Raw genomic sequence first — 27,361 nt, forward strand, 5'->3', positions numbered from 1 at the left:
CCCTTTCCAGGCTCTGGCCACCTTGCAGTAGGAAGAGTGTGACCAGCAGGTCGAGGGAGGTTCTCCTTCCCCTCTTACTCTGCCCTGGCGAGGCTGCATCTGGAGTACTGTGTCCAGTTCTGTGCTCTCCAATTTCAGAAGGACAAGAACTACTGGAGGGAGTCCAGTGGTGGGCTGCAAAGATGATGAGGGGCTTAGAGCACCTTTCTTACGAGGAGAGACTGAGAGAGCTGGGTCTGTTCAGCCTGGAGAAGTCTAAGATCTCATCAATGTTTATAAATACCTCAAGGGTGGGTGTCAAGAGGATGGGACCAGATTCCTTTCAGTGGTGCCCAACAATGGGATGAGGGGTAACGGGCACAGACTGAAGCACAGGAGGTTCCGTCTAAACATGAGGAGAAACTTCTTTACTTTGAGGGTGCCAGAGCACTGGAACAGGCTGCCCAGAGAGGCTGTGGAGTCTCCTTCTCTGGAGACATTCAGGACCCACCTGGACACATTCCTGTGCAATCTGCTCTGGTGAACCTGCTTTAGCAGGTGGGTTGGACGGGATGATCTCCAGAGGTCCCTTCCAACCCAATCACTCTGTGATTCAGCCAGCACTGAGCTGCCTGCACCAGAACTGCATCTACCTTCCCAGGCTCATCCAGCTGGAGGATACATGGCAAAGCTGAAAAAGCATCACTTCCCCCCAAAATTCCTCGTCTAAATATTGCATCACCAGAGTGAGAACATGGATTTTTGGACAGAACCAACTTCATGATGAGCAAATGTTTTTGCACAAATAAATCAGGCAATGTTTCCTATCACTTTCCACAAGAGCCAGAGTCACCCAAGTAACTAAGATGTTAACGCAACAAAGATTTTCATTTGCCAGATTAAATTGTGCTTCTTTTTTTCTTCTTCTTTTCCTGCAAGTGTGCTACATCTTTGTATTACCACTAAATCATCATTTTTCTATGCTTGGCCAGAAAAGAATCTGACCTGGGCAGCTGTTTGACTTGCTGCTTATCAAAGCCTGGCAAAGTCTGGCTCTCAACTGTTTGAACAGTGGAACAGTCTTTTTACAGCCGGCCTTATTAAAGCACGGGATTTTATTAGCTGTTCTGTGGTAATACGGTGAAGGACAATGTTGTGGAATGCTCCTTCAGGAGATTTGGAACCTTGTATAATTCAGGGTTTACTTTGCTCCTTCAGACTAGGATGCTTGGTAACCAACTAATACAACAGCTTCATTGTAATATTCTCTTCCCTAAAGTCACCTTTGACAACCAATTTTTCATCTAAGTACAGGAAAATTACTGCTTGAAGAATTATAAGAGAAATATACTATTTCCTAGGCTTGGTGTTTGGTTTTTGTCTGTTTGTGTGTGGTGGGGTTTTTTGTGTTTGTTTTTTTAGCCATTGCAGGTTTTCAGGTACTTGAAAAATGTCCAGATATAGGGTGAAAAATCTGGCCACACACAATATACAGCAATGTTGTGTATTCAAAACACTGATGCTCTTCGACAAATTTCTTTTAAGTTCTGGTAATTTTCTCACGACAAAGTTTTTAACGGATTGTAAAGTCCCCTTTTCCTGAAAACCACTTTTGGGGCACATAAAGTTTCAATTAGCATTTGAGAATACTTGCCAGGAAGTTTTCATGAACATTTAAACAAATACATCCGAGTTATTTTGCAAAAGAACAAAGTATTCTGACAAATTTTAGCAATTTCCCATCATCTTTTGTTTCATAACTCTAATGGGAAACAAAGAAAAGTAAAGCTTCCAAATCACTGATGAGCTTTAATGAGAGCTGTGTTACTTCAGACTGTTGATTCCAAAATAAAGCTTGAAAAACACGTTTTTGTATTTGGGACTGACCATGACAAGTTTTTTGGGGAATGAAAGGTAGATGTCTCTGGAACCCACTGGCTGACACCTTTATGGTTACCATCAGAAAAATCTATTAACATTTTACTCAGAAGAGTTCCTTTTTCCAATTACAGTACTTTCTGTGTCAACTGTGCTCAAATGTTTTGGGGGAAAAATTAAAGCATGCATTTATATAATCAAATGTCATTATTTCGTACAGAATAGCTTATACCGTGCAGAATGTAATGCGTTAGTCAAATACATGTATAATGATTCTATCAGAGGTATTGCTAGAAGAGGAAGCAAAACGTTCCTTGCTCTCCAGGCTTCACATTACCAGGTATTAACATGTTGTGAGTTGCAGCAGATTCTCATGGTCATGTCTGAACAGGAACTTTGGACACTCGTTCAAATGCAGATGCGGCACCTCTGTGCTCTGTTGGGGAGGAAAGCGAGAGCGTCCCCCAAACCGCTCAGGCTTACTCACCAGTGTGCTGGTTTAAGCGGGTTTCAGTTGCCCACACCTCCGATTTTGGAGGTTCAGCTTTGAAAATAAAGCTGGGAGGAAATCCTGATTTCACAGGAAATAATTCCAGGGAGGTGGTTTGTGGTTTGTTTTTGTTTGTTTGCTTTTTTAACCACCAAATACTCACTTTGCTTTCCTCCAGACTCCCAATCCAAGAGAAATCTTGCCATGTGTATGGCTACTTTGAAGAGAAAGCAACACCTTACAGCGCACAGGGAAGCAGGGGCACTGCTGTGTTGGAGGAACTTTGTCCCAAGATTTACCAGAGAGATGGACCTATGTTACATCTCAAAAGATAAGCCAAAAATCTTGCCGCACCACTTCCACAATCACCTTGGAGCAAGAGCTGCTTTGGGATGCTGCATTAGTGGCAGTTATTAATTTAACTAGACCCACTACAGGCAACCCAATTATGAAAATCACTCTGGAGCTGGAGGATTCTGGCAGAACCTTCTATGCTTGGGCTTCATTTTTTTCTTCTTAATTGAAGCAGCGTCTCACGTCTGTAAAACCTACTACGAGCATGTATTTTCCAAGATAAACTAAACAGAAGAACTGTTTATTGTGGCTATTGTTGCCCAGTTGCAACCGGCAGGAGCCAGACCACAAAAGCCTCATGCTATACCATTCCTAATGAGGTCCCTGGAGCCAGTATCATTTTATTAATCTCTTTAGCCAGCTAATTGTAGGAACATATTCTGCAACTTGTAAAGCAATAAATTGAGGTTTTGCTCTTTTTCATGCTCTATACTTCTCCCTCTCTAGCAAACCATACAGCCTATTACTGAAATTACTGCTTTTCCAGCCCCCAGGAACAGCCTCGGCTGATAGCGGGACCAGACTCAATTCCTCATTAACAGAGCTCCTTAAGTTTTGCCCCTCAGGGAGGGTCCATGAATTCTTTGCACTTGGCAGCACACTTAATACTTGCCTGTGCTGGGCTCAAAGTAGTCAGTGGATGATGCTAAACTCGGTATTACGTTTTTTGGAGTCCCAGCTTAGATGCAGCTGAGCATATTTTTCACTCCTCGACACATCTTCCCTCCCCCTTTTGGATTCATACTTAACAGGTATGATCACAGTATTATCAGTTCATTGATGGGTTCGCTGTAGCTGTTGCTGTGTGGCAACAGCAGCTGCCTTCTTTTTCCCCCTATGCAAACTGTGATGCTCCATATGGATGCAGCAGTGTAGCCCAACTAACAACCCAAAACATCAATGATTTTAACCTTCAGAAAGGTCCCAGCATACACAAATGTATAGAATCAATGACTTTAAATTCCCTTTCTCTTTTTTTCCCTCCTTAAAAAAGGGGCATTACTGTGGCTGGGCAGTGTCCTTTGGGAGAACAAACTTCACTGTTGAGAGGACAGCAGTGCATTATTTCCTTTTAGTCCTTTTGGAAGACTAAGGAGATCTGTGGAAGCCCTTCACATGGGAAACCACGGTATGATTTCCTATCAAGTCCTACCTTTACAAGGTCTTTGAACACCGATGTCCTTAGCTCAGGGAACCAGTGTCAAGCCATAGGAAAACCAAGACAAACTGGAGAAACATCACCAGCCTCTGCAAGGCTCTGAAGAGTGGCTTGTATATATGTCTGAGCAAAAAAAACCAAGGAATTACAAACTGGGCATGGATTATTCTTCATGCAATTCATGCTGGAAGAAACACACAGAGAAAGAAACCAAGCAGGCAAAGAGCCAACAACAGCAGTGCAGCACGCCTAGAACTTTAATCTTTGTTTTTAAAGAGTACAGAGTTGAAAGTGACACTTTCTTCTCCTTCCCACCTTCCCATTCTCTACCACATTGCTTCCCAGGTTCTCCCTAAAGGAAATATTTCTTTGTTGGTTAGTTTGAGTTCCCTTCAAGTGAGGCGTACCCACTAATCTCCAAAAGTAGCCCGAAATCAGTAAAACACTTGCACATGCACTTCACTTTAGTCCAGTTCCATTCACGGCAACATTTAAGTGTACATACTTGAATGCTGCTTTGAATGAAGATGTTTTTACTTAACCAAAGAAGGGAGGGAGGTATATTCATGTGGTCTTAATGGGGGAGGGAGGACATACAACATACATGACCTTGTTCCCAATTTAAAGGTAATTTTAGCAGCAGTCGGTGACTGACACGTTGGTAAAATCTTAAGCAGCAGCTTAATCACAGAAGTGTGTAGCAGTAAGAATCCAATGTCATTTTTAAAAGGGGTTAGCTCTGAAATCACAGCTGAATGCCAGTTCAAGCAGATTCACAAGGTCAGTCAGACTCCTAAGTTTAAACACCTTGTGCTCCTAATGCTATTTAAACAAACACGCTTCTTCAATTGCAATTATATAAAGGGGGAGACTGGCAAGACAATACAAAAAAATAAAATATCAAGGATGGGAAAACCTACTGAGTTTGGAAAACGGTGCTTGTATTTTATTTTACAGTGTAGGCTTTCATTTTGTATCCCTTTGAAATACATTTCATTTTAAATTAATAAGGATCATAAACTAATAAATTGATATGTTCTTTTAACGGGCATAATAAAAATTCAGACATTACAGCACAGGACCCATCATTTAAATATTCCAATAATAGAACAGTTAAAGTGACGCTGGCTAGTGTGAGGACAGAATGCCTAGATAAAAGGTGTCGTGGTTCTAAGGAAAAGCACGGATTAGAGGAGAATTGAGAGTGAAGCAGGTGATGCTTTAGTCTGAGTCTGAGCTCTCTTGCTTGTTGGTCTGGTACTGGCTGACGGCTTCTTCCAAAGGAGCCATTGTACCGTCCGGCCGCACTCCCATTGGCTTTATAAGCTCATCTCTGTAAGAGATTTAAGAAAAAGAATATATATTAGCATATGCACACATATCAATTCACATGTGTATAATACAGTCACATACAGTATATGCTTTAGTACATAATGAGCCTTTAAAAGGAAGTTACTTCTGCTAAAGCCCTCTGTTTAGAAGAAAGAGGAACAAAAACCCCTCCAAAGAGGTGGGAGGGGAAGAGCAGGACAGATAAAGACTTCATTCATGTAGGCCAAACCTACTTAGCCAATTAAAGACACCATGAAAAGTCAGTGCCTAATAGGCTCAAGACAAGGAGCAGGTTTACTGGTTTAGATACACAAACTGGCTTTTCTTCTAAGAGTTCCCTGACAGCCATTTCTTCCAAAAATTTCACCTGCTGTTCTGGCCAATATATGCCCAGGCAATTCAAACAATTATCTGATACACATTTATCTTGTTAAAGGAAATAACTCAGTTATGAGAGCAGACTTTGCCTACACCACTACTAGTGGTGTGTAAGTACTTGTTGATTCGTTAAAAAAAAAGCTGACTGATTCTAATACTATTGCTTTTGTTTGTGGCAGTTTAATTACAGGATTGACAGCCATTTTAATCTCTTCAAAGCTCCAAAGGCCTCTCAGCAGCTAATCCAATTATATCTACTCCACAAGCTACAGCCTCATCTAAGAGATGATTAATTATTGATTAAGCCAATCAAAAAGTATTAGCAAAGATTTATTTAATCCTTACTTTTTAACACCTCATTTATATGTGGATTATGGCAAAAGCTGTAAGGGCAAAGATAACAGTTTGATTTTCTGCTGGGAAAAAAAAAATATGGAGAATACCTCTAAATATTCAGGAGTCACCTTAAATAAAGGAGCGGAGGCTTGATGTCAATTTACCCTTTGCTTGAAAGACGGGCCTAAAACTGCTGATTTAACAAACATATACCACCCTCCCCAGCCACAGAAAATAAACTCCATCACTTAACAGGGAAGCAAATGCATTTCACCAGCTCTCTGCCTGGTCTGCACTTCTACCTTAGCTGAAAAAAAGGACAAAAATTGCTTGTATGCAGCTGCTAATCTAACCCGAACTCAGCCACAGGAATGCCAAGAAAGGAAACATCCGAATTACATGGCATGTGTATACTAGATATCGTACAGTCAAGCAGCAGTGAAATTAAGTTTCCAAGAGTCTTTTTTTGCACCTGAAGAGAAATGCAGCTATTTGCACAGATGTGGCAATCAGATACTAGGGTGATAAGCTCACAAATCCATGTGTGTGTGTGTGTGTTTTCAAGTATCTGCTGCAGATGTGTTTGAGAAGAGATCAAAGGCACGCTCAAAATCAGATTCGAAAGGGCTCAAAAAAATACAGACTGCAGATCTAGAGTCCAAACTGGACCAAAACCCTCCCTGCCTGCTGTAGGGGTCCCAGAAAGGCAAAGCTGGAGTGCTTTGGAGTCGCATCTAATAGTGAAGACTTTTTTCACAGGAAAAAAAGCCTGTAAATCTGAGGCCTTTTTGGCTTTTAAACTTTAAACACCTTAATACAAAAAGAGTGTCCTTTGAAATCAGCCTTGCAACAATTCTTCAGTGCCACTTACTCAAGTTCAAGCCTCAGTAATGATCGATTATATTTATTTTTGGAGAAGAATAACCTGAAGTGTAAGTCCTTGTTCATATTTTTCAAGTCCTAAAAGTAAAAACATAGCCACAAAGAATAAAAACACCTTTGCTTGCCTGCTAAGCCATGAAATGCAGCTGATCTCACATTTCATCAAATAACAAGGATGTTTATCAACCACCTTTCTGTTCCTGCAGGAGTTTCCTGCTTTGCAAGTCCTTGAGTAGGATGAATGATGGTTGTTACAAGTTTGCTGTTCTTTCTCTGTATGAGGAGGCTGAACTCCATATATCCTTCCTCAGACAAATGGTACCAAGTAAAGCTGAACTGTATGAAGACAGAAATATTCTAGGCCACCAAAATGAGGTAGAAGGAGAAGCAGGGATCAGCCTATTTTTTCCCTAACCTAATCTAGTCCCTACAGTGGCATTAAAACATGGCATCCTTTCACTGGTGAAGACTTCACTGCAAGCTCTGAACACTACACAAGCTTATTCCTGATTTCAAAGAGGAAAAATACAGAGGGAGACAGATCATAGAATCATTTTGGTTGGAAGAGACCCTCAGGATCATCAAGTCCAACCATAGCCTAACTCTAGCACTAAACCCTGTCCCTAAGAACCTCATCTAAATGTCTTTTAAACCGCTCCAGGGGTGGTGACTCCACCACTTCCCTGGGCAGCCTGTTCCAGTGCCTGACAACCCTTTCCGTGAAAACTTGAGGTGCAACTTGAAGCCATTTCCTCTCGTCCTATCACTTGCTACTTGGGAGAAGAGACCAACCCCCTCCATGCTACAACCTCCTCTCAGGTAGTTGCAGACAGCGATCAGGTCTCCCCTCAGCCTCCTTTTCTCCAGGCTAAACAGCCCCAGTTCCCTCAGCTGCTCCTCATCAGACTTGTGCTCCAGACCCTTCACCAGCTTCATCGCCCTCCTCTGCACTCTCTCTAGTAACTCAATGTCCTTCTTATGATGAGGGGCCCAAAACTGAACACAGGATTCAAGGTGGGGCCTCACACGCGCCAAGTACAGATGAAAAGATCTGGGCTGCCTACAAAGTTAGTTCCAGAAGTTTGGAACAACTATCTACTAAATAACAGAATTTTGGGTAGGATTGCAAGAGGAATCACTCAGCTAATTGCAGTACCACACAAGAGCCCACAGAGATTATCATTATCTGGTATGAGCCACCTCAGCTCTGCCACTCTCAGCAATTTGCCCATTTAGCACTGGCTGCTTAGTGACCTTGACTGAGCTTTGAGCTCTTTTGAGCTCTTACTGTTTAAGGTGAGATACAAGGTGGCAAAAGAAGCACCAGAACTGGCACGTATAGCCTCAGAAAACAGTTCACTATTCAGAAACTGGATGTTTATCTGTAGGGCAGACGAGAGATCGTTTCTTCAGCCCATTAGGTGCCAGCAGGAATACTTCTGTATCATAGAATCATTTTGGTTGGAAAAGATCTATAAGATCATAGAGTCCAACTGTTAACCTAATACTGCCAAGTCCACCACTAAACCATGTCCCTAAGAGCATCATTTACGCGTCTTTTAAACACTTCCAGGGATGGTGACTCAACCACTTTCCTGAGAAGCCTGTTCCAATGCCATGAAGATATACACAAGTACACAATGTGTACATTTATACATATTTGAACATCCTTACCTGACCTCCCATATGCTCAAATACACCTTCTTGCAACATTCATTTTTCTAATGCAAACAAAGCATTCTTTTCAAGTGTACTTAGAAACACACCATAATTAAACAGTTGCTAAAATGCATTCTCTTCTTCCACTTCCAGATCTCCCAAGAGTCCCTTCAAATATATCTATATGAGTTCTAGCTTCCTGCTTGCCATTTAGCTTGATAATGACTCAAAAATCATTCCCTTGTTTTGAAGGGTAACTCTTACTTGTCTGCTCTATGTGCTATAGGGCAGTATTGACACATGGAATTAATGATGGTGCCTGTAATGAAACAGCCATCATGTAAACACCAGTCTGCCCCTTTGATAAAATGGCATGTTAGGGACCTATTCACCTCCTTATAATTGAGTACTACATAATGGTTCCGATCCTTTCATGTAACATTATTTTGTTCCATGATTAGAAAGGGGAGGAAAAAAAAAAAAATCTATGTAACATTGCCTTCTTCATTCATTCTATGATTAATTTTGTGTTTTTAATGAGTATGGCTGCCTATTTAGACAGGTTCTCTTACATACTCGTTTTGTTGACTTCTGTTCAACGTACAACAAAACCCAAGCTGTGATAATTGGAGACCATTTCATCAGCAAAAGGATTCTTGCTATTAATACAAGGTTGGCTTGGAAAAAGCATCCTGACATTTTAAATTAGTCAATTAATATACAATTCTACCTACCCTTTATAATAGAAAAAATGTTAGCATTTTTTCCAGACATTTTAATTAACACCAAGTATTTCCAATAATCTATGATATAAACAGAGAGAATATCATACAACACTGATTTAAAGTGGCTAGCTTGGTATTTTGCAAAAGTGAAAGGTTGAGTTAAATCTTTTTGCAGATTTGGGGAGTTTTTCAAAGCTCAAAGATGTGCATCACATGCAGACAACAGTGATTTACAGTCACCAAACCATTCTCAATGAATCAACAAGATAGTACTGACCCTTACTGTGGACAAAGCCCATAGAGTTACTCAAGGCCAATCCAGGCATCCAGCAAACTACTTAAGCAACATCTACATCTCCCAAGAGCTGCAGTAATTAAGATTTTTCATCTTCATTTACAGTTATAATTTGTATATATATACATAATGATTTTTAAAAGTAATATCATCCAGGCAAATTTGAGCGAAATATTGATTCATATAAAAGCTTTTGTAGAATCCAAGTCTATGTTAAAATACTGGGCAGAGGAAATGGGTTCACAAAAAATATTCAGCTTTCCCCCATACATTTTGATAAAACAAAACTGTGATTTATTTTAATTTTGCCTTGTCGATGGTCAACTACCCCATGAACAGGCCTAAACAACCTAACAGAATGGAAAAACTCTGGAAGTAAGACCTGAAATGAGCCAAAGCATGGATGCGTTTTGCATCACCTCAAAGCAGTTTCAATTCTTCAGTGCCAAAGCCAAAACTTAAGAGAAAACTGGAGAGCAAAAATCCACTGTCATGGAACAAGGGAGAAAATGCCACTGGGACAAAGCAAGCGTCCTAAGCAAACCGGTTTTGTTGTACCTCATGCAAGTTCACTCCAAGCTCTTGTTCAAGTTACACAGATAAAGTCACATAAACTCACTCAAGATTAGAAGAAGGAGACGTTGGTTCCCTGTCCAAGTTCCTGCCCTCTTAAGAGCAAAGCACTACTCCAAACTGAAACTGGTTCATTGTATTTGTCCCCTCCCACGGTGACAACAGTGAAGACCAGCAGAAGCAGGAAACCTGCCACCTGCCTCAACTCACAATCAACTCAGGAAATCAACCTCCAGTTTAAATCTGGAGGTTGCAAACCAAGGGCAAAAAGTGCATTCAACTGGTAGCCTGAAGTCTCTGAAAACTCCCCAGTGCTGAAAAGCTCAAGCTGGAGGCAGAAGTGTTCAATTCCGAAACTCCCACTACTAGCAGCATGGAACTAACCCTTTCTTCTTGTATTTGTACACAAGAATGGCAGCTTCCCATTTTATTTAACATCCACAAAACACACAATTGCACTCAATTACGTTTGTTAAAAGCATCCCACAGCCTCCTAAACCCAAGACTCACTTTCTTTTTTCTTCCTGCCAGTACTTCCCAGCCCCAATTTTCAGTAAAACAAAAAGGGTGGGAAGAACAGTCAAGTGATTTTATTCATGTTACCACAGCAGATCAACAACACTGTTCCACAGCAATCGCCACACTAAAAACTAACTAAACAAAAACCTTACAACAGAACGAGTCCCAAATCCTGAAAAGTTTGCAGTCCAAGTGCTATAGAAGAACCTGCAGGTGGATGTAAGTGACACAGAAACCCCAAGGTAGAAGCAATGCTCCTGGCCAAGAGGATAAGCAGTGACACAGGGCACCAGCTGCTCATTTATTGTCAGTTTGTGGCAGGGAACACAGCAGGTGCCTCCGATCCTTCACGCTGAAAAGGCTCTTACGCTACACTAACGCCATTTGGACTTTTTGTGTAACTGCTATAGCGATAGCAACTGACTTGTCTTCAGTCTCAGTTTATCTCTGTTCTCAATCTTCCTTTTAAAAAAGTTTTAGACCATTTATTCATTTTATTGTGGTAGCCCTAATGCTCAGCATTTTAATTCTCTAGTTTACATAGCAATCATTCAGTTTTATGTAGTAGTTTAATTAAGATTACATGCGTATTGCGTTTTCTTCTCTTTATTAAAAACACTATAGCACGCTACACTTGCTTTCCATGCAAATAATGTGAAAAAGTATCTAATTACTTCACCGACAGTTTCAGATCAGTTGTTTCGAGATCCTTCCCTGCTTTCGCTCCTGCTTACAATTCAGTCTCTCAGCTAATATAAAATCCAGATTCTTCCCTATCTTTTTCTGTATTCCTTATTTTTAATAGAGATGTAAAAAATACTTGGTTTGATGAATTTCTCTCAGTAGATCCTATTGAATATCTACAAACTCTCGCAAAAAACCACAAACATAAAACGTGTTTCAAAAAGATGGACCCAATTTCAAAAGGCAGTGATTTCAAATTGGGTACAAATCCTGTACTTCTAGCTGCTGAGTTTTCCCGTGTTTGAAGAATGATGCACTTAGATATTTACCTAAACTCCTACAGCTCAGTTCAATGGTAAATTACCATTACATTAAGTGTTTCTCAAGAATGTGAAACTTTGCTTACACAGAAAATAAGCTACAAGCAATCACTCCAATATGGCTATGAGTATGGGGGAAGAAAAACCAGCAAATTCTAAGTGTATTGGGTCATAGAGAAAAAAAAGCTATAGCTAACAGCACAGGCCTGTTCCCTTTTTGTATGTAGAAAGCTATAAAACAAAACCCAGCTTTCTTTGTTAATAATGTACCATTTTCTTTTACGGCATTATCTCAGTCATTTAAAACATATTAGAAAGGCTCATTTGTAATCCAGTTCACACTTAGCCTAATAAATCCACAATAATTCTTAATTGTGAATTCCCTTTTAATTGCTCTATTATATAATTTATTGCTTCTGGTGACAACTATTTTCACACTGTATTTGTTCTTCATATAAGCAGCAGACGTAAGAATTTACCACAAGATGCTGCTCATTGACTTGGGGAAAATGAGTACACTTGCCTTAGGCTTGGCTTGTATCCCATACTTTCAAAAGAAAAATTCTTTTCATTATTATCACCATTATTATCCATTTAGAAGGCAGGTCCCCACACCACCAGATCTTGTGTTTCTGTCCAGTCCTCTCCAAAAGAGGTTTCTTCTGAAGTCCTGTTACATATCACTCTTTTATTTGAAGCGCTAAATGTTTTTCTCTGCAGTTACAGTGGTCCTAGTCCTGCATGAAGTTGAGTCTAGTACTGTTTTGAAGCACTAGACCTTAGTTAAGAGCCAGGGTATGACCTGCCTCGCACAAAAGCAGCTATAATGCAATACCTGGAAAGTTTATCAAACATGTTGACAAGCTTCATAGCTTCATATTCTTTTTGTTCTTCTGTCATTTCATCCATCGGATTGGGCATCGGTTCTTCTAAGTGACCAGTGATAAGGTTAATGCTGGAAGTAGAAAAACAACACAATTCACATTTCTATAGAAATAGGTATTTAAATTGTCTGCCTTCTTGACAGAAGGAAAGAGGAACATGCTAACAGAGATAACAGTCTGAACTGCACATGAAAGTTTTTACTCTAAATAGCCAACATTCATATTTATACCTTTGCTGTAGCCTTCTCCCGTGTATCACGATATTGTCTTGCCTATTCACTGTATTAATTTCTTGTTAGCTACTCAGAAATGCACATTCCACTAGTACTTGTTATGTTATAACCCATATACAAGAAGTTTGAAAGCGGGGGAGTAATGATGGTGATAATGGCAGTGTCATTAGTTATAATCATAAATGGGGAACAGAATTAGCAACTAATTCTGTACAGGCTTAATTTAAAAAAATATAGACAAGTTCCAGTTACATTTTCTTATTCATGAAGAATCACTGAACTAGTTTACTGTTCACCTCCCGTGATGATTTTTGCTCAAACCAAATTAAGGTTACTTTGAAAATCTACAATGCCAGTTATTTTCACTGTGAAAACAAATGAACGGTGATGCAGAAATGGCATTACTTAATGCTACTTATTTGCTTTTGTTACTATATTATGGAAGGTGAATACGCAACAAAAGCAGATAAGTAATTTTAAAGAACACTTTCAGGGCAAATTACCTATTCAAGCAGTTTAATCACAAAAATTTGACAGCAATACAGAAAATCAGATGCATAAAGCAACTGACAATTGATTTGAACGTCTCATTTAAGTTTCAGCTTTTAAAAGTAAAATAGATGTCATGCTTTTACTTATACGCATATAACTGGATGTTAGGCTTTTGAAAGAAGAGCAGAGACTAAAGAGCAAGAAAAAACAATCCTGAACTGCAGAAATAAAAAAGAAGCCTCCTGCTTTAGAGTTCATGTGTTGGCATAGAAGCAATATAATGTCTGTAACTTCTCCAACATTTAATCCTGTCTTTCATTCTCATTCCTTAATAAGAACCTTTCAATGAGCCACAACCCCCCATCATATATCTAGTCATGTCTGTGTAATTCAAGGAAAATAAAGTAGAAAAATAACATGCTTCAGATGCCCACTATCAACAATTTCAGAACCTACTTAGAATAGCAGCAAATCACGATATAACATGACAAACTGAAACCTTAAACACCAAATCAATTAGAATTAATAAAAATCAAGAGACAGAACATCCTTCAAACAAACTGGATTCCTGAGGTCTGATTTCTACAGAAGTTATTTTGGTCCTTCCGTATTTACCTATGTGACTTACTTGATTCCTTAGCAAAATTTTAGTACCAGGCAGTCTGACTGAAACTAGACCTACTGGTTTGTTCCTTTTTTACAAAGTCCCGCCTAAAACCTTAAGCCACATTTGACATTTTTAGTTTCTCTGCTCCAGACATATACCCCACAAAAAATAGTTAGTAGTTTGGCAACTTAATGTGGGTTTCTTGAAAATCTGGGGCAAAAGCCATCCTTGCTGAGATTGTCTCTATAATTTTTTTCCTAAATTTGCTCAATTTGTTCAAAAATCTCTTTTCACAGTTGAATTTTAAATTGTTATTCAAACTCATAGTCTGTAATGAAAGGGATCTCAACTGCCTCAGTTACAATGATGCAAAGAATTCCTTTAGTGTTTTTGCTATGGACTTGTCACCTTCCTCCGATCACTTACATCTCAACCACCTACTGACCACATACATACTAGAGGCCTCCAGCTTTTGATGAAGCTGTGAAGAAGATTCTCTTTATTCTTAATGCCTCCAGTAAGCTTCTCTTCAAAACCTGTTTGGCCTGCTTTGTTACTCTTTCATAGTATCATTTCCAATAGCCTCCTTTACTCTCATTTAACAATTTGAGCTTTTTAAGTAGCCATTTAAATGGAGAACACACATGTACTCCGAACCTTTAATATGCATCTTGAAACTGCTCTTAGACCATCAACAAACATTTCTTGTTTTGTTCCTTTTTTTTTTGACAAGTTTTCATTTTTACATAGTTCCCCTTACTGAAGTTAAATCATTCTCATAGTGATTTTTTTTTTTGCAGCCAACCAACTATATGATGGTCCCTATTAGAGGCTGTTTTTTCAATAATTAGACCATGAAGTAAACAGGAGACAGTAATTAATATAAACACATGCAATTCCAAAAACAGCCACTCTGGAAAAGGTGAAAAAAACCAGTTATGGCAAAACATCTGAATTGCAACAGGATATTCAGAATGAAAACAATACTATACTTTGGCTTTGCAGATTTGTATTCTTCCGTGTCCGTATCTTCATCATCGGAGTACCAATGCTCTCCTCTTCCTCCGGCTAACAGGCCCCTTGCTGCCAGCAATCCTGCTGCGTTACCATAGCCTGTGTATTTTAACAAGCTGTCAACTGCAAAGAGCGACACAGAAAATTATTCAGCTATATTCAGCTACCAAACAGAAACCAGCACAGTGTTAAAAGAACTGAGAGTTACAGTAAGAGGCAAATATACTATTTACGGCAAGACCTTACATAGAAGGGAGAAGAAATAATTTTTACCTCTCTCTTTACAAAGAACAAAAAGGAATTCTGCTGCAATTTGCTTTACTCCAAGGTCAACATGTGTCATAAGGCGCACAAGCTTGTTTCTCACTGTTGTGCCAACTTCTGGTCGATTTGATACATCTCTTAATGGAGGCAATACCTAGCAGCACGAAAAAAAAAGGAGAAAATCAGCATAGAATGCATGGTAATATCTGCCCAATCCTTGCAGAAACAAACACAGTCAACAGAACAAGAAAATACCATAAGCTCTGCTCCTTCAAAAACAGGAATAAAATCAGCCCAACCACGCTTATACATGTACTAGTAATGACTCTTGCTTCATAACATACTCAGGCCTTCTGGCCTCCCATCCTGAGCAGAACAGAACACAGTCCCAAACATAGATTTTTTTTTTTAAAAAAAGACATCTATTAGAAGGTTAAGAGCACAAATTAGTGTCCCAAAATAGTGGGCTAACAGGCAGCAGTAACCTTGTGTTCTTTGTTTCTTCTGTTTTTCTCAAATATGTAGCAAAAGCACTAAACACACAATCTTAAGGAAACTTATAATATTAATATGATGGGTAATTTATACAGAACAAGGAATAGACTTAGAGTGGTAAAGCAGGAAAATAAGTCACATTGCAAGTTCTACTATCAAGAATTTCAAAAATTGGCTCTAAGTGGATAGAGGCTATGCGTACTTCTCCCCAAAAGCACTCTTTAAAAAGCTGAAGCTAAGATTCAAAAAGATTTGAGAAAACACCATTTACCATTTCCTCAAAGACACTATTTTCTCATTAAATGGCATTAATATTAACTTCAACCCTCAAGAAAGGCGGAAGGTGCCTGAAATATGGCTGGTTTTGCAACATAACTTCCACCTTCTTGTGCATATGCATTCAGACTCGAAACCTACTTTTTTGTTTTCGCATTCACAGGATACAATAATATCTGCAATCGAATTTGGGCTGTAGTATGAAATGTTTAATGGTCTGAAGACTCCTGTAAGAATTATGGGTCTTCAACATTTTACCAGAGAATGAAACCAAAGATGTCACTAATTGTTCTAAGTAATAGCAGGTCCTTTGTCTTCTAGGTGTCTAATGTAAAAATGTCATGTTCTGTGCAAAATTACTGCACAATTACTACTGAAATCAGATTCACTGGGAACCAATACTTTAAAAAATGACTGCTATGGTATTGACTACTTTGAAAAAAACCAGACCTCATCTTTTTCAAACTAAGTATTCAAACAATTAGCAAAAACATTTTCCTTTGTCCCAGCTTACTTTCTGTAATGGGGATAGTGCCATGACTGCCATTGCACAGTGTGTTGTAAGAATGAATTAATGTTTTTAGAATACTCTAGTATTAATACAGTGATGAGTGCCATAGGACAGTCCAAGAGGAAATCAATCATTCTGTCCTCAGATCCGAATTTGAATAGTGCATAATAACTAAAGCCTAAGGCCAACACTTAACAATGAGGGTAATTCAAAATATCAAACATCCGGTCATGCAGTTAGCAGCATCCAGCCAATCTGTGCACTATATGAAGCAGCAGTCCTGTCGTAAGAGACAGCATGCAATTATATCCTGACATCTAGACGTCAAGATGTCGTAAAAACATGCAGACAACTTCATTTTCTAACTTCTGAACGTTTGGCTCTGCAATTTTTTTTTTAAACACTTAACAGCTCAGAAGACTATCCTAGGAAAGAACTGCTGTGAACAAAACCAATAAACACTAAGAAGGAGTTTCTTAAATTCCTCAAAACCACTTTTCTGGTATAGATGAAAGAGGCAGAAAATATATGCAAAATACACCTTTTTCCATTAAAAACCTCTATTTATGAACTCAAGCACAGATTTGACCTGGGAGTGGCATCTAGGATGCAACCCAAAAATCACTGCAGCTTAGGAGAAAGAACATTTCTCAGCTGGTTTCAGCTGTCTCTCCCTTGCTTATCTTTTAACTTTCTCCACTCAGCTTCAGGAGAAGCAGCAGAACACACAGAACAGAATACTGCACCCAACCACCAAGCCATAAAGATCCTGTAGCTCTCCAACCATGGTATGGAAATATTTTTTCCTGTAAAAAGCCTAACCAGTGTCTCTACTGTACTACACAGCTCTTTTAAGAGGCCAAGTGATGAAGCCCCTCTGTTCGGGGACAGAGTTTTACTCTGTCAGACCAGCAGATACACACTGGTACACAAGTTCCAATTCCAATGACTCCTGCCCTACTGAGGTCAAACTAAAGCTCGAGTAGAACCCACCAAAACACCTGTAGCCCCAGCGGCTACCAGACAGCTTCGCAAAGTTTTTAACTGCACTCAAATTATTTTTGAAAATGCTGGATGTGAGGGAACAGACCTCACTGAGTTCTTTGCCCCTGTGTCACATAGACCATAGTGACCCACATTAACACAGCTTTACAATACCACTAGTCTTATTACTTAACAGCTCTACAAAGTGCACTATGGAACTTAGGCCATAATATCTTTTGATTTACATGACTGAAAATTTTATTTCTAGAGCTGACAGTTGTCAGAGACCAAATAGAAAAAAATATTGCAGAGAACTTTGTGGGTAAATTAATATGAAACCAGTCATACTTCTAAAGTATCGGTGTCTTGCAGTGATATACAAACCTCAAAATGTTTATCATTAGCTTCATATTCAAATTTTGATGAATATTTTACTCACCTGAGCTTTGATAAACTTCCTGATATTCCTATGAGTTCGGCAGCATTCAGTTAACAAACTGAGAACTGGAGTCAGACCTTCTCTATAGCTGCTCCCCTAAAATAAAACCAAATACAAATAAAATAATTAAGAGCAAATTTTCCTTTTCAAATCCTATGACCTCTTTAATAAAGTCCTAAATGACAGCCGACACATGAGCTTTACATAGATATAAACAGAGAGCCAAATGTTCCTCCTCTCACACACACAAGTATGCTTCAGGTATTCACAGGAATTTGTTCTCAGTTTTGAGGTGTTTCACAATCTAGAAGCAAGAATGTCCATATATGTGCTAAATACTGTCTGAAAGGCTTGTAAGAAGCTTTACATATGTGCACTTTTTGCTTTAATGAAAGAGGTCCCTTTTGTCAAGAATCTTTACAGCCCATACCTTGTCTATTCTCTTCTCCATGAAATCCAGTAAAATTTGAATTGCTCCCATATTCATCCCATTGTATTTTATATCTGTTTCCTCTTGGGATGATGGACTAATAAGAACATCCAAGCACGAAACGGGAACATTGCTTAAGAGGTTGATTGCATTGCTGAAACAGATTTAAAAAAAAAAAATCATTATTCATTTGGAAGAATGAATTAAAACCAGAGTACAACTCACCATACGCTGTTTGTACAACTGCAAACAAAAAGACGCCTTGCAACTCAAACAATGCTTTATTTTCTCCTCGCTGGGATTTAAAGAAGGTGGCATGCGTTATCGCCTGAGTGCTGGCTTTTGGAACAAAAAAATAACAAGCCCCCAAAGCCGTACAGCAGCAGCACCTTATTAGTTCCATCCTGCCCCACAGGCTGTTCCAGCAGCTGATCTTCCCGGACAGCAGGGGGAACTCTCACATTGATTTGCAGCGAATGGAGATTGTTTTTTTTTCCACTCCTTGAAACTTAAAAACATTTTATAACTCATCTGTATTACCATCATTAGTGTGACAAAGTACACCATAGAAAACATCTCCTCCTCTTTCAACAGTGGGGTGTGGTGGCAATTTCTCAGGTCCCCTGAAATATTTCCACTTTTACTTAGCTTAGTGTGTAGGAAATACAGAAGACTTTTAATCCATTAAAAAAAGATATATAGATATATATGTGTATATATATATGTGTGTATATATATAGATATATATGTATATATTTTTTTAACCAAGCACTACCTTTCAATATCTGGCAGTCTTTGCATCCTACAAAGCACAAGGAGGAGCGCTTCTCAAATATCCATTAAGCGATTCAAATCAGACCACAGCTTCCCTCTGTTGTCTTTAATGGAGTAAGATGGGACTTATTTTCCAAGAGTCTCTGGTACAGTTCACATCCCTTGAGTATGCTATCTAGCGTGTTCTCATTATACAGCCTGGTGTTTGTACTCTTCCCTGAATATGGGGCTAAATTACACAGATGCTACAAAAATCAGAATTTTGACATTATTTACTTGCTGATGCGCAACTAAAATTTAAAATGGATATATTTAGAAATACTACAGAATCATTTAGGCTTACATATGCAGGCCTCAAAGCTATCAATGAAACCACGAGCACTGATGTTTTAAGGATTGGCGAAGTGTTCCAAGAACAGAGAAAACTTTTCAACTTCACATAACACTTTTAATAATATTTACTTAGAAGCTGCCTTCATTTTTTTAATGTTATTAATACAATTCTAACAAAGGTTTAGTACAACAGGAAGCAAATCATGGCAATCAGCCGTAACAGCATTTCTAACAAATGTGCTGGTTTTAGTCTGATCAGACTGGGTGGCTGTTCCACATTGTGCCATCTCCCTTTTGCTCTTTTAGCAATTGAAATTCAGACAACTTCTACTTTTTGGAAAGCTTGTTTTCTTTGTTTTGTTCCTAATTCCTGTTTAAAATACGTCTTTTATATCACGGAAGTTATTTCTCGCCAATAATTCAGGAATAGTCAGAAGCAAAACAGTTTGAAATTTAACAAATATTTAGTGGCTTTAGGCTTTTCACCAGACGTTCTCTTTTTACCAGTTTCTTATTAAACAACCAAGTTCCCAAACACCTACAAAATTAATTTTCTGGATCACTGTGTCTGAGCTATTCTTTTCAATAAATGAAGCCCGGCTTTCTGATCTTTGTCACTTCACTGACAGTTTTATTTGTGGTAGAGGAGTGTATGAAATTCTCCAGCTACCAGGAAGTCAGTGACTATGCACAGATCTGCACAATAGTGTTTGCATTCCTACTCCAGGGGGTAGAAATACTGCGTATATTACTCTCCCCTTTTCGGCTTCCTAGAGATCATTAATCACTGGGACATGACACCCACCCACTCATGCTCCCAGCCCCCTCCTGATATGCAAATTTAGAAGCAAAGGCCTATTTAGAGCTGCTGAATGCCTTGATTAAAACCTTGTTAGTGGGCAAAAATGGCACTCACTCTAATATGTGGTGCTTTAAGCCGTTCATATTCAAACATTAAGTAATGACATGACAGAACCACAATAATGACAACAATACCAGGTACTAAATTAGTTAAGATATTTTTATAGGTAACTTCTGATTTTTTATTAGAAATAGAGTCACACTGACACTCAGATTACAGCTCAGGGCATGTATCCAACACCTTATGATTGCATAAAACAAATCCTCAACTTAAACATTCAGAGCACTAGCATTTGTACAACGCACTTTAACAGGCTGCCCGAACCCTTCATTTAAACATCGGAACATCCTGCAGATGTACAAACTTACAGAAGGGCAAGTGAGCAGCAGTTCTGAGAGATATACCTATGCTTCCCTGATGTTTCCTGAAGTTTATTCTGCATTCAGGACTGCTCACATTTTATTCCATTTGTAATGTTTTTTTCGTAACTGCCTTATTGATGGGCTTCCAAGTGGAATGCAGAGCTACAAGTTGCACTCTGCTCTCTGACTCATATCTCATCTCTAGCAATGAAGATTGTACAGTCAGAGTCAAGCACCCCCAAAAAATGATACAGCCTCATTTTTCTAGCTATGCTACGTTAGCTGTAGACTGCTAACACAAGTTTACTCATTCATTATCAAAGCTCTTATCAGGAAGGAAAGACTTGACCAAATACATCAGGGGACTGAAGTAGGGCCCTCTGATCCAGACCCCTGATCCATATGATGGGTTTGCAGGCGCATTAGTTGTGAATATACCTTTTCTGTTTCAGAGCTGCCTTATGATGAATAGTCTTGGTGCAAAAGTATATTAAATTATTCAGCTTGTATTGCATCCTGTAGCATTCAAAGACAAAACCCACGTTCTGCAAACGGGCTGAAATACTTGAATCACAAAGGTCAAAACCTGCACAGAGCACTTCTAGCATGTTAAAAAAAAAAGCCAACCCACCAACCGAGTACAACGTGAATCAAGATTGAATACTACATGCAGCAATACTATACTTGCATTCTTTCTTCTATCAACTTGAACAAACTTGCTACAGCTAGCTAACAGAGGGAGAACACTGTGTTCCCAGCATTAACAGAAAGACTGAAGCAGCGCCACGCTGAGTTTGACAAGGAAGCCGAAGTAACTGAAGTGACACAAGGCAGTGATAACCATCCTTACTTCTTTTCTGCTTCCCCCTCTCAGAACTAGGGAGAATTCTTGCCTTGACTTAGTGTCTCCATAAGGTCCATGTGGGCAGCACCTCTACAGAAAATATTCCTTCTGACTGAAAAAAGCAAGGGCAGAAATCACACCAATACTACAGCTGTCTACTTTTATATGTATATAGATATATTCTATATCCTTTTTGGATATCATCTGCAAGGGTTTGCAAAACCTAAAACCAGAAGGACCTGCTTAACATGCATCCTTTTGCAGTAGCACAAGATAATGGAATTTTACAGGGTGATTAGACGAGTCAGATTCCTGGACAAAGAAATAGAACATGCTTTCACGGGAAGAGCATCAGCTGAATAATAATTCACCAGAATACCAGGCAGTCTTGCTGACAAGGTACAAGCTTAAATGCTAAAAGCCCATCTCTGTCTTCTTGTAGTTGTTGAATTTATCCAAATTTGTTCAATTTTCCCAGCAGTGGGGAACTTATTCTCACTAGTTCCTCCCTGAAAGGAGGATGAGAGTGCAGAACACCCACCATAAGCAGCAAAGCGAAAACACAGACTGCCTTTTAGGACACACTCAGCACTAACGTTAGTCATGGCAACTACCGCAGGAGTATCCTAAATTATTCCAAACTTGTCTGCACCAGCTGAGAAGGGCTCTGATGTGGGATTTTAGTGTTCACCTACTAAGACTGTTGATCTCTAAGAGCTTTCCAAGATTTTAATCAAGTTCATTTCACAGCCAGCAGCCTTGAAAGCGTTAAAAGCTATATCCTGCTTCTTGGAGACCGGTGGTTTAGAAGACAATCTTCAAAAGATCCAACACTAGATATACAGACATCTCAGAAGAAGAGAATCGCAACACTAACTTTCATTGCCAAGAGAGAACATGGGATAGTGTTTGAAGCTGCTGTACTACTGGGCCCTGTGAACAGCTGACCTATTTGGATAAAAATAAGTATGGCATGAAAAAGAGCTAAAAACACTGAACAGAGAACTACCACCTCACTAAAATATACTCTGAGTTTTGATTGAATTATTGGCTGCAAATACATAACAAACAGTTGGGTGCAGGGCTGAGGAAGGAAAACAAGCAAACAAACAAAACAATGCACCTAAAACTGAAAGATGATTCACTCATCTTTGAAAAAGAAAATATTGTTACCAGGGAACTTATATTTATACTTTTAATAAAACAGCCTAGAACCACTGGAGATAAAATATCAACTTGTTACTTCCATCCCAATCCATCAGAATTCCAAAAGTTACATACAAAAATCTCCAAATGCAGAGTTTTTCCATCAGCTTCTGTACAAAATGACAAAAGTCTCATTCAACTTTAATTTGCACTGCCTCTAAAACTTCTATATATATTTTCGTCCTCAGTTATATAGATATTAAAAAATAAATTCAAAAAGGATAGCTTCATTATTATTGATTAAAAATAACAACCTCACCAGCCACTTTCTGCCTGAAATAGTGGCCATGCATAAATAATATTTCAGGCAAACAGTTTTCATCCAAAAGATTAATAATATTTGACTCAAAATTAGAGATTTCATTGCTTCTCAGATTCCCACTTCAGATTTTAAGCAAATATTTTTTTTAATAAATAATAACCTTTTAAATTAGTTTGGTTCTACAATTCTACCAACCTGTGCAACTCTTCAGTTTTGTCTTCAGTAGGGCCCGTGGTTAATAAGCAGTGTCGAAGGATGGCAGCCATGTAACGAAATTGATGAGATTCATTCTATATAAATATAAATTATGAAGATATTTTTTCATTTTGAAGATTGCAAGTGAGGGTTTCAGGTCACTAGAATAATAAAAATTAAAGATGAAAAATACCTATTAGATCATAACATCCATCCCTGTCAATAAAAGGATTGTACCTTAGAGCTCACTGAATGCTTAATGCAACATAGCTGGCATATGCAGGTCTTTTAACCAGACCTTTTAAAAGGGACTTTAAAAAAGAGATTATTTTCCAGTCAAATGAGCCTCCACTACCAGAAAACCCTGTTACAAGCATTTGCTCAATTCCATACCATTGTTTCTAATATACCACTACTATCTTCCTTCCTGTATTTACACAGAGCCACGTTTTCATCCACTTAGATTACATATGATCTGCATTTCATTCGCCGCCTCCTCATTTTGACTTTTTGCTGCCAATGCTTCAATTCCCCCACCCAGTCTGTTGCCCTTCCTAATTCACTTGTATCTGTTCTCTTGATAACTTTTCACCATTTCCTTAATAATTTCTCTACTCTTGGCAACCTTACTTGCCCTACTTTGCTCTCTTCAAGCAACTCCCCCTTTCCATCTCCCACCAGACAGCAGCCACAGAGATGTCCACCAGAACTGCAATAATTTAACTGCAGGTATCATTGTCCTGGTCCTTTTTCATTAGCTCTTCTCAGCATACATCACATGTTATGGTGTGTTTGACCTGGCTCAAAGCACCCTAATGTATCTTGTGTAACATCAGCGTCCCAATCTGCCGACTGTAGTACCTGCGGCTCTTGTCTGGGTTTGCTACTTGAAACCACCTCCAGTCATTAAACATTGGTGTTGAAAACTGTACTATTCCCCTTAGGATAGATCTCATTTAGTTTTCTACCTGCACGTCTAACCTCTCTGGTCTCCTTTTATTTTCCATCCCGCCAAGTGTTTGTAATCTCTTCAAATTCTGCATCTTCAAACCACTTAATTAACATGCTGTTTACCGTTCTTACAGATCATTACATATTCCCACAGGGATACTTGCTAAACAGAATGCCACTTAACATATCTGGCTAACAGTTTACAACTACCAAAGAACTCTTTAATGTAAAGGTTCCTTCCTTGTAGGAACTTTTAGTAAGAGTTATTCTATAAGCTCTATCTCAAAACACAAATGAAGCTTTTCCCACCCCAGAATGTCTTAAACTCTCATCCAAAAGAAAAAAGAATAATAAAAGCACTAACACCAGAATTTCCTCTGATCTGGCAGCTGAGTGCTTGGGCTCTTTGAGGAGGAAAAGTTCTGTGGGACAAAACCTCCCTCATTTCACAGACAGCGGCCAAATAAAACCTCATCAGGTAGCACCACGACTGTGTGTCACCTCCCACCTGTCTTTCTGTGGCAAACCGGGCTTTTCATTTCTCAAGGTTCCCAGTATTTTGTAAGAGTAAACCAACTTCAAGATGCAGATTTCAAGCGCTTACTTCTCAGGAGGAGAACATGTAATACAGCTTCACTTTCCCACTTAGCACCTGACATTATTTCTTCCACACAGAAGTCCTTAATTGCAAAGATGATAGTTCTCAATGTCTGAAGTAGCAAACATTCATGGAGCTGTGTTATATGCTTGATTTCAGGTCAAGATTCTCCACTCAGGTTCCTACCTTCATAACAATCACTTGCCTATACAAAGAACATTCTCTGACAAAGTTAAAGATGTGTTTAATAAAGGTCTAAGTCAGGGATATAAATAAGAGAAAAGCCCCTCGGTTTCCTCATCTTTCCTTTAAATTTGCAGTATTAGCTTCTCTGATTTTTTTCCCTTCATTCAATCTTAAATTTCAAGATTTCTTATTCAGAGTATCCTTGAGACATTAAAGCAAATAAGCTTCATACTTTTCTCAAGTTTTACTTTTCTTAATGTTATTATTAATATCATATTTATTGTTTAGGCCAACGCACTAAAGAGAAAACTCATTTGTCAATTTTAACTACTGTAAACTTCTACTTAGCTTTATATACTGCATATTTACAATGGCCAGTGACAAGTTAACACTGTTTTAGAGAAAATATGATGTAGACTAAAAAGAAAGATTCCCTATTACTGTAGCACAGACATAAGTTTTTCAACCAAAAAAGTTATCCTTATCATTTCTGTTTATAAATTTAGGGATGCAACACATAGGAAGCATATTTGTCTATGAAAAAAAGTAGATCTGATGTTGCAATGAAAAAAAAAAAAAAGAGACATCTTGTAAGACATAACAATGAAAGTGTGCTTGGTTCTCGTATTTCACCTCATCTTAAAAGATCATGTTTAAATTCAGATCTGGGATTGGGAGGATGGCAGAGAAAGATACTAAAAACAGTACAGCTCTTTCTTCAGAGTTATTTATTTGTTAAAAACTACAGTTGATGTGCTCATCACCATGCACAGGAAAAAAAATCCACACCAGAAGAAAACTAGAGATACTTCTGAGCTCTAATTATTACCCTATTTCCATAGTCCACAATCCACAGAGGTGTAGCTATCTGATACAGAATCACACAGAATCACAGAATGTTAGGGATTGGAAGGGACCTTGAAAGATCATCTAGTCCAACTGTCAGCTAATTATTAGTGAACAGCATTTACTTTCTTTTAGAAATCGCAGACTCTTATGAAATTGTCTTCTTAGCATTTTTTATTTTAAAACATACAGTTCTAACTTGTGTTAGATAATCCAAGTTACTCTCCCATTGCACAGAAAATGTTTTGATTAGCTTTTCTGCCTAACTAGTAACAAGAACAAGAAAGTTATTTTGGTATTCAAAGCAATGAGCATTAAAGGCTAACTACTCTTGAAAGCCCAAGATCATTAATACGTGACACAAGCAGAATTCAGACAGAAAAATTTTCTCAGACTGATTCTGCATATAGAGAAATTACGATACAAAATTTCAAGACTACCTTAGCCTGTATTCTGAAAAATGTAATCATATTCCATCAAAATCACAGTAGTAAAAATTAAGTATTAAAATCCTTGCTCTGAGGCCTGGACAACAACTGCCTCTTGTGTATCTACCTGCTGATTGTGGCTCTTGCAGGCCAAACAAACCCAATTAAAAAACCACTTCAACTAAACCTTACCTCGCTGTGGACATTCCAGCTGTCAAGTGTTACATTAAAAAGAGCCTTTAGTGCCTCAATGGCACAATCTGTTTCTTGCAAAGATAAAGGTCTGTCGTGATCTTCCGCTGCTTTATATTCTTCTGTCCATCTTACATTTAGAGAACGTTCCAAAGCCTGAGTCAAAACTTGCACCCCCTGTAGTTCCTGACGCAACTGTGATCTAATATCTGTGTGCAGAAGTGACAAGAGGAAGAGGAGACGCAAAACAAAGCATTTAATGTCATCAACGAACTCTTGGTCCTTGCATTTTTCCAGGAGATTACAGAGCATAGCCGCAAGATTCAGTTCCAAACTGAGCTTCTGTGCAACAGCACTATTAAAAATTATGTTACAGAGGCATTTTAAAGCTTCTACTATAACAGGAAATTCAGATACTCTCTCCAAAGGATCTTCTGTAGCATCCAGCTTTGCTAGCCTCATAAGGATCTGCATGTTCCTCTTTGTGGTTACAGGCACTAAAACTTTCTTGTCCCTGGAGAGGATGCGGAGGGCTTCCAGGCAGGCAACTTGACATGAAGTTTCTGCGTCTTTTTCAAGGATGTTTAGAATTCCCTCACATAGTTTCTATGCAAACACAAAGAAACAAAAAAGGAACAGTTTTAGCATCGAAATACTGGTGGCAATAGGACCCTGCTTTTGCTAAGCTTCCATGTAACTTTTTAGCTTTCAGCTGACTTGAGAAACTCGGTATTCTGTATTAGCTCTTCAAAATATAAGCTATTGCAAAAGATCATCAAAAGCAGTTTTCCTCATGGATACAATCCAAGTACCTCAACACTGGCAAAAGCCTTAAGCCAAAACAGCAGGTACTACCCACCATTGCCAGTTACCACGTTCTCTCAGTATCACGGCTGAAAACTGGAGTAGCCAGGGCAACAAGGTGAAAGGTTTCAAAAATGTGTCAAAGTAGAACAGTCACACCTACAGTACCTGCAAAATTATAAGCTGCAAAATTTTAGCCAGGAGGCTGGGAAAAAAGAAAGCAAACCAACTGCTGTTCAACATGCAGGTATTAGTCATGCAGGTTTGGTAACAGCTACAATTTGTGTTGCTTTTTCAACCGAATCTACAGACCTCTCCCGTCTTAA

At 38.7% G+C, this 27,361-nt stretch overlaps 1 protein-coding gene across 5 annotated transcripts in view; it reads right to left on the bottom strand.

Moving 5' to 3' along the window:
- Positions 1-4,182: 4,182 nt before the first annotated feature.
- RIC8B (RIC8 guanine nucleotide exchange factor B) overlaps positions 4,183-27,361 on the bottom strand; it is a 36,624-nt gene continuing 13,445 nt past the window's right edge. For 4 of the 5 annotated variants that reach the window (XM_080349972.1, XM_080349973.1, XM_080349974.1 and 1 more), the window contains 8 exons: positions 26,232-26,837; positions 23,031-23,125; positions 18,193-18,346; positions 17,763-17,858; positions 15,067-15,211; positions 14,772-14,916; positions 12,399-12,518; positions 4,183-5,193 (listed from right to left, as the gene is read on the bottom strand). In XM_080349972.1, the coding sequence (XP_080206098.1) occupies positions 5,082-5,193; positions 12,399-12,518; positions 14,772-14,916; positions 15,067-15,211; positions 17,763-17,858; positions 18,193-18,346; positions 23,031-23,125; positions 26,232-26,837 (1,473 nt within the window). In that variant the 3' untranslated portion in view covers positions 4,183-5,081. Of the gene's footprint in view, positions 5,194-12,398; positions 12,519-14,771; positions 14,917-15,066; positions 15,212-17,762; positions 17,859-18,192; positions 18,347-23,030; positions 23,126-26,231; positions 26,838-27,090; positions 27,204-27,361 lie in introns of all 5 variants that reach the window. The other variant, XM_080349975.1, reaches the window with a different exon arrangement.

This window comes from Nesoenas mayeri (genome assembly GCF_963082525.1).
Source record: "Nesoenas mayeri genome assembly, chromosome: 1".
Classification (NCBI taxonomy): domain Eukaryota; kingdom Metazoa; phylum Chordata; class Aves; order Columbiformes; family Columbidae; genus Nesoenas; species Nesoenas mayeri.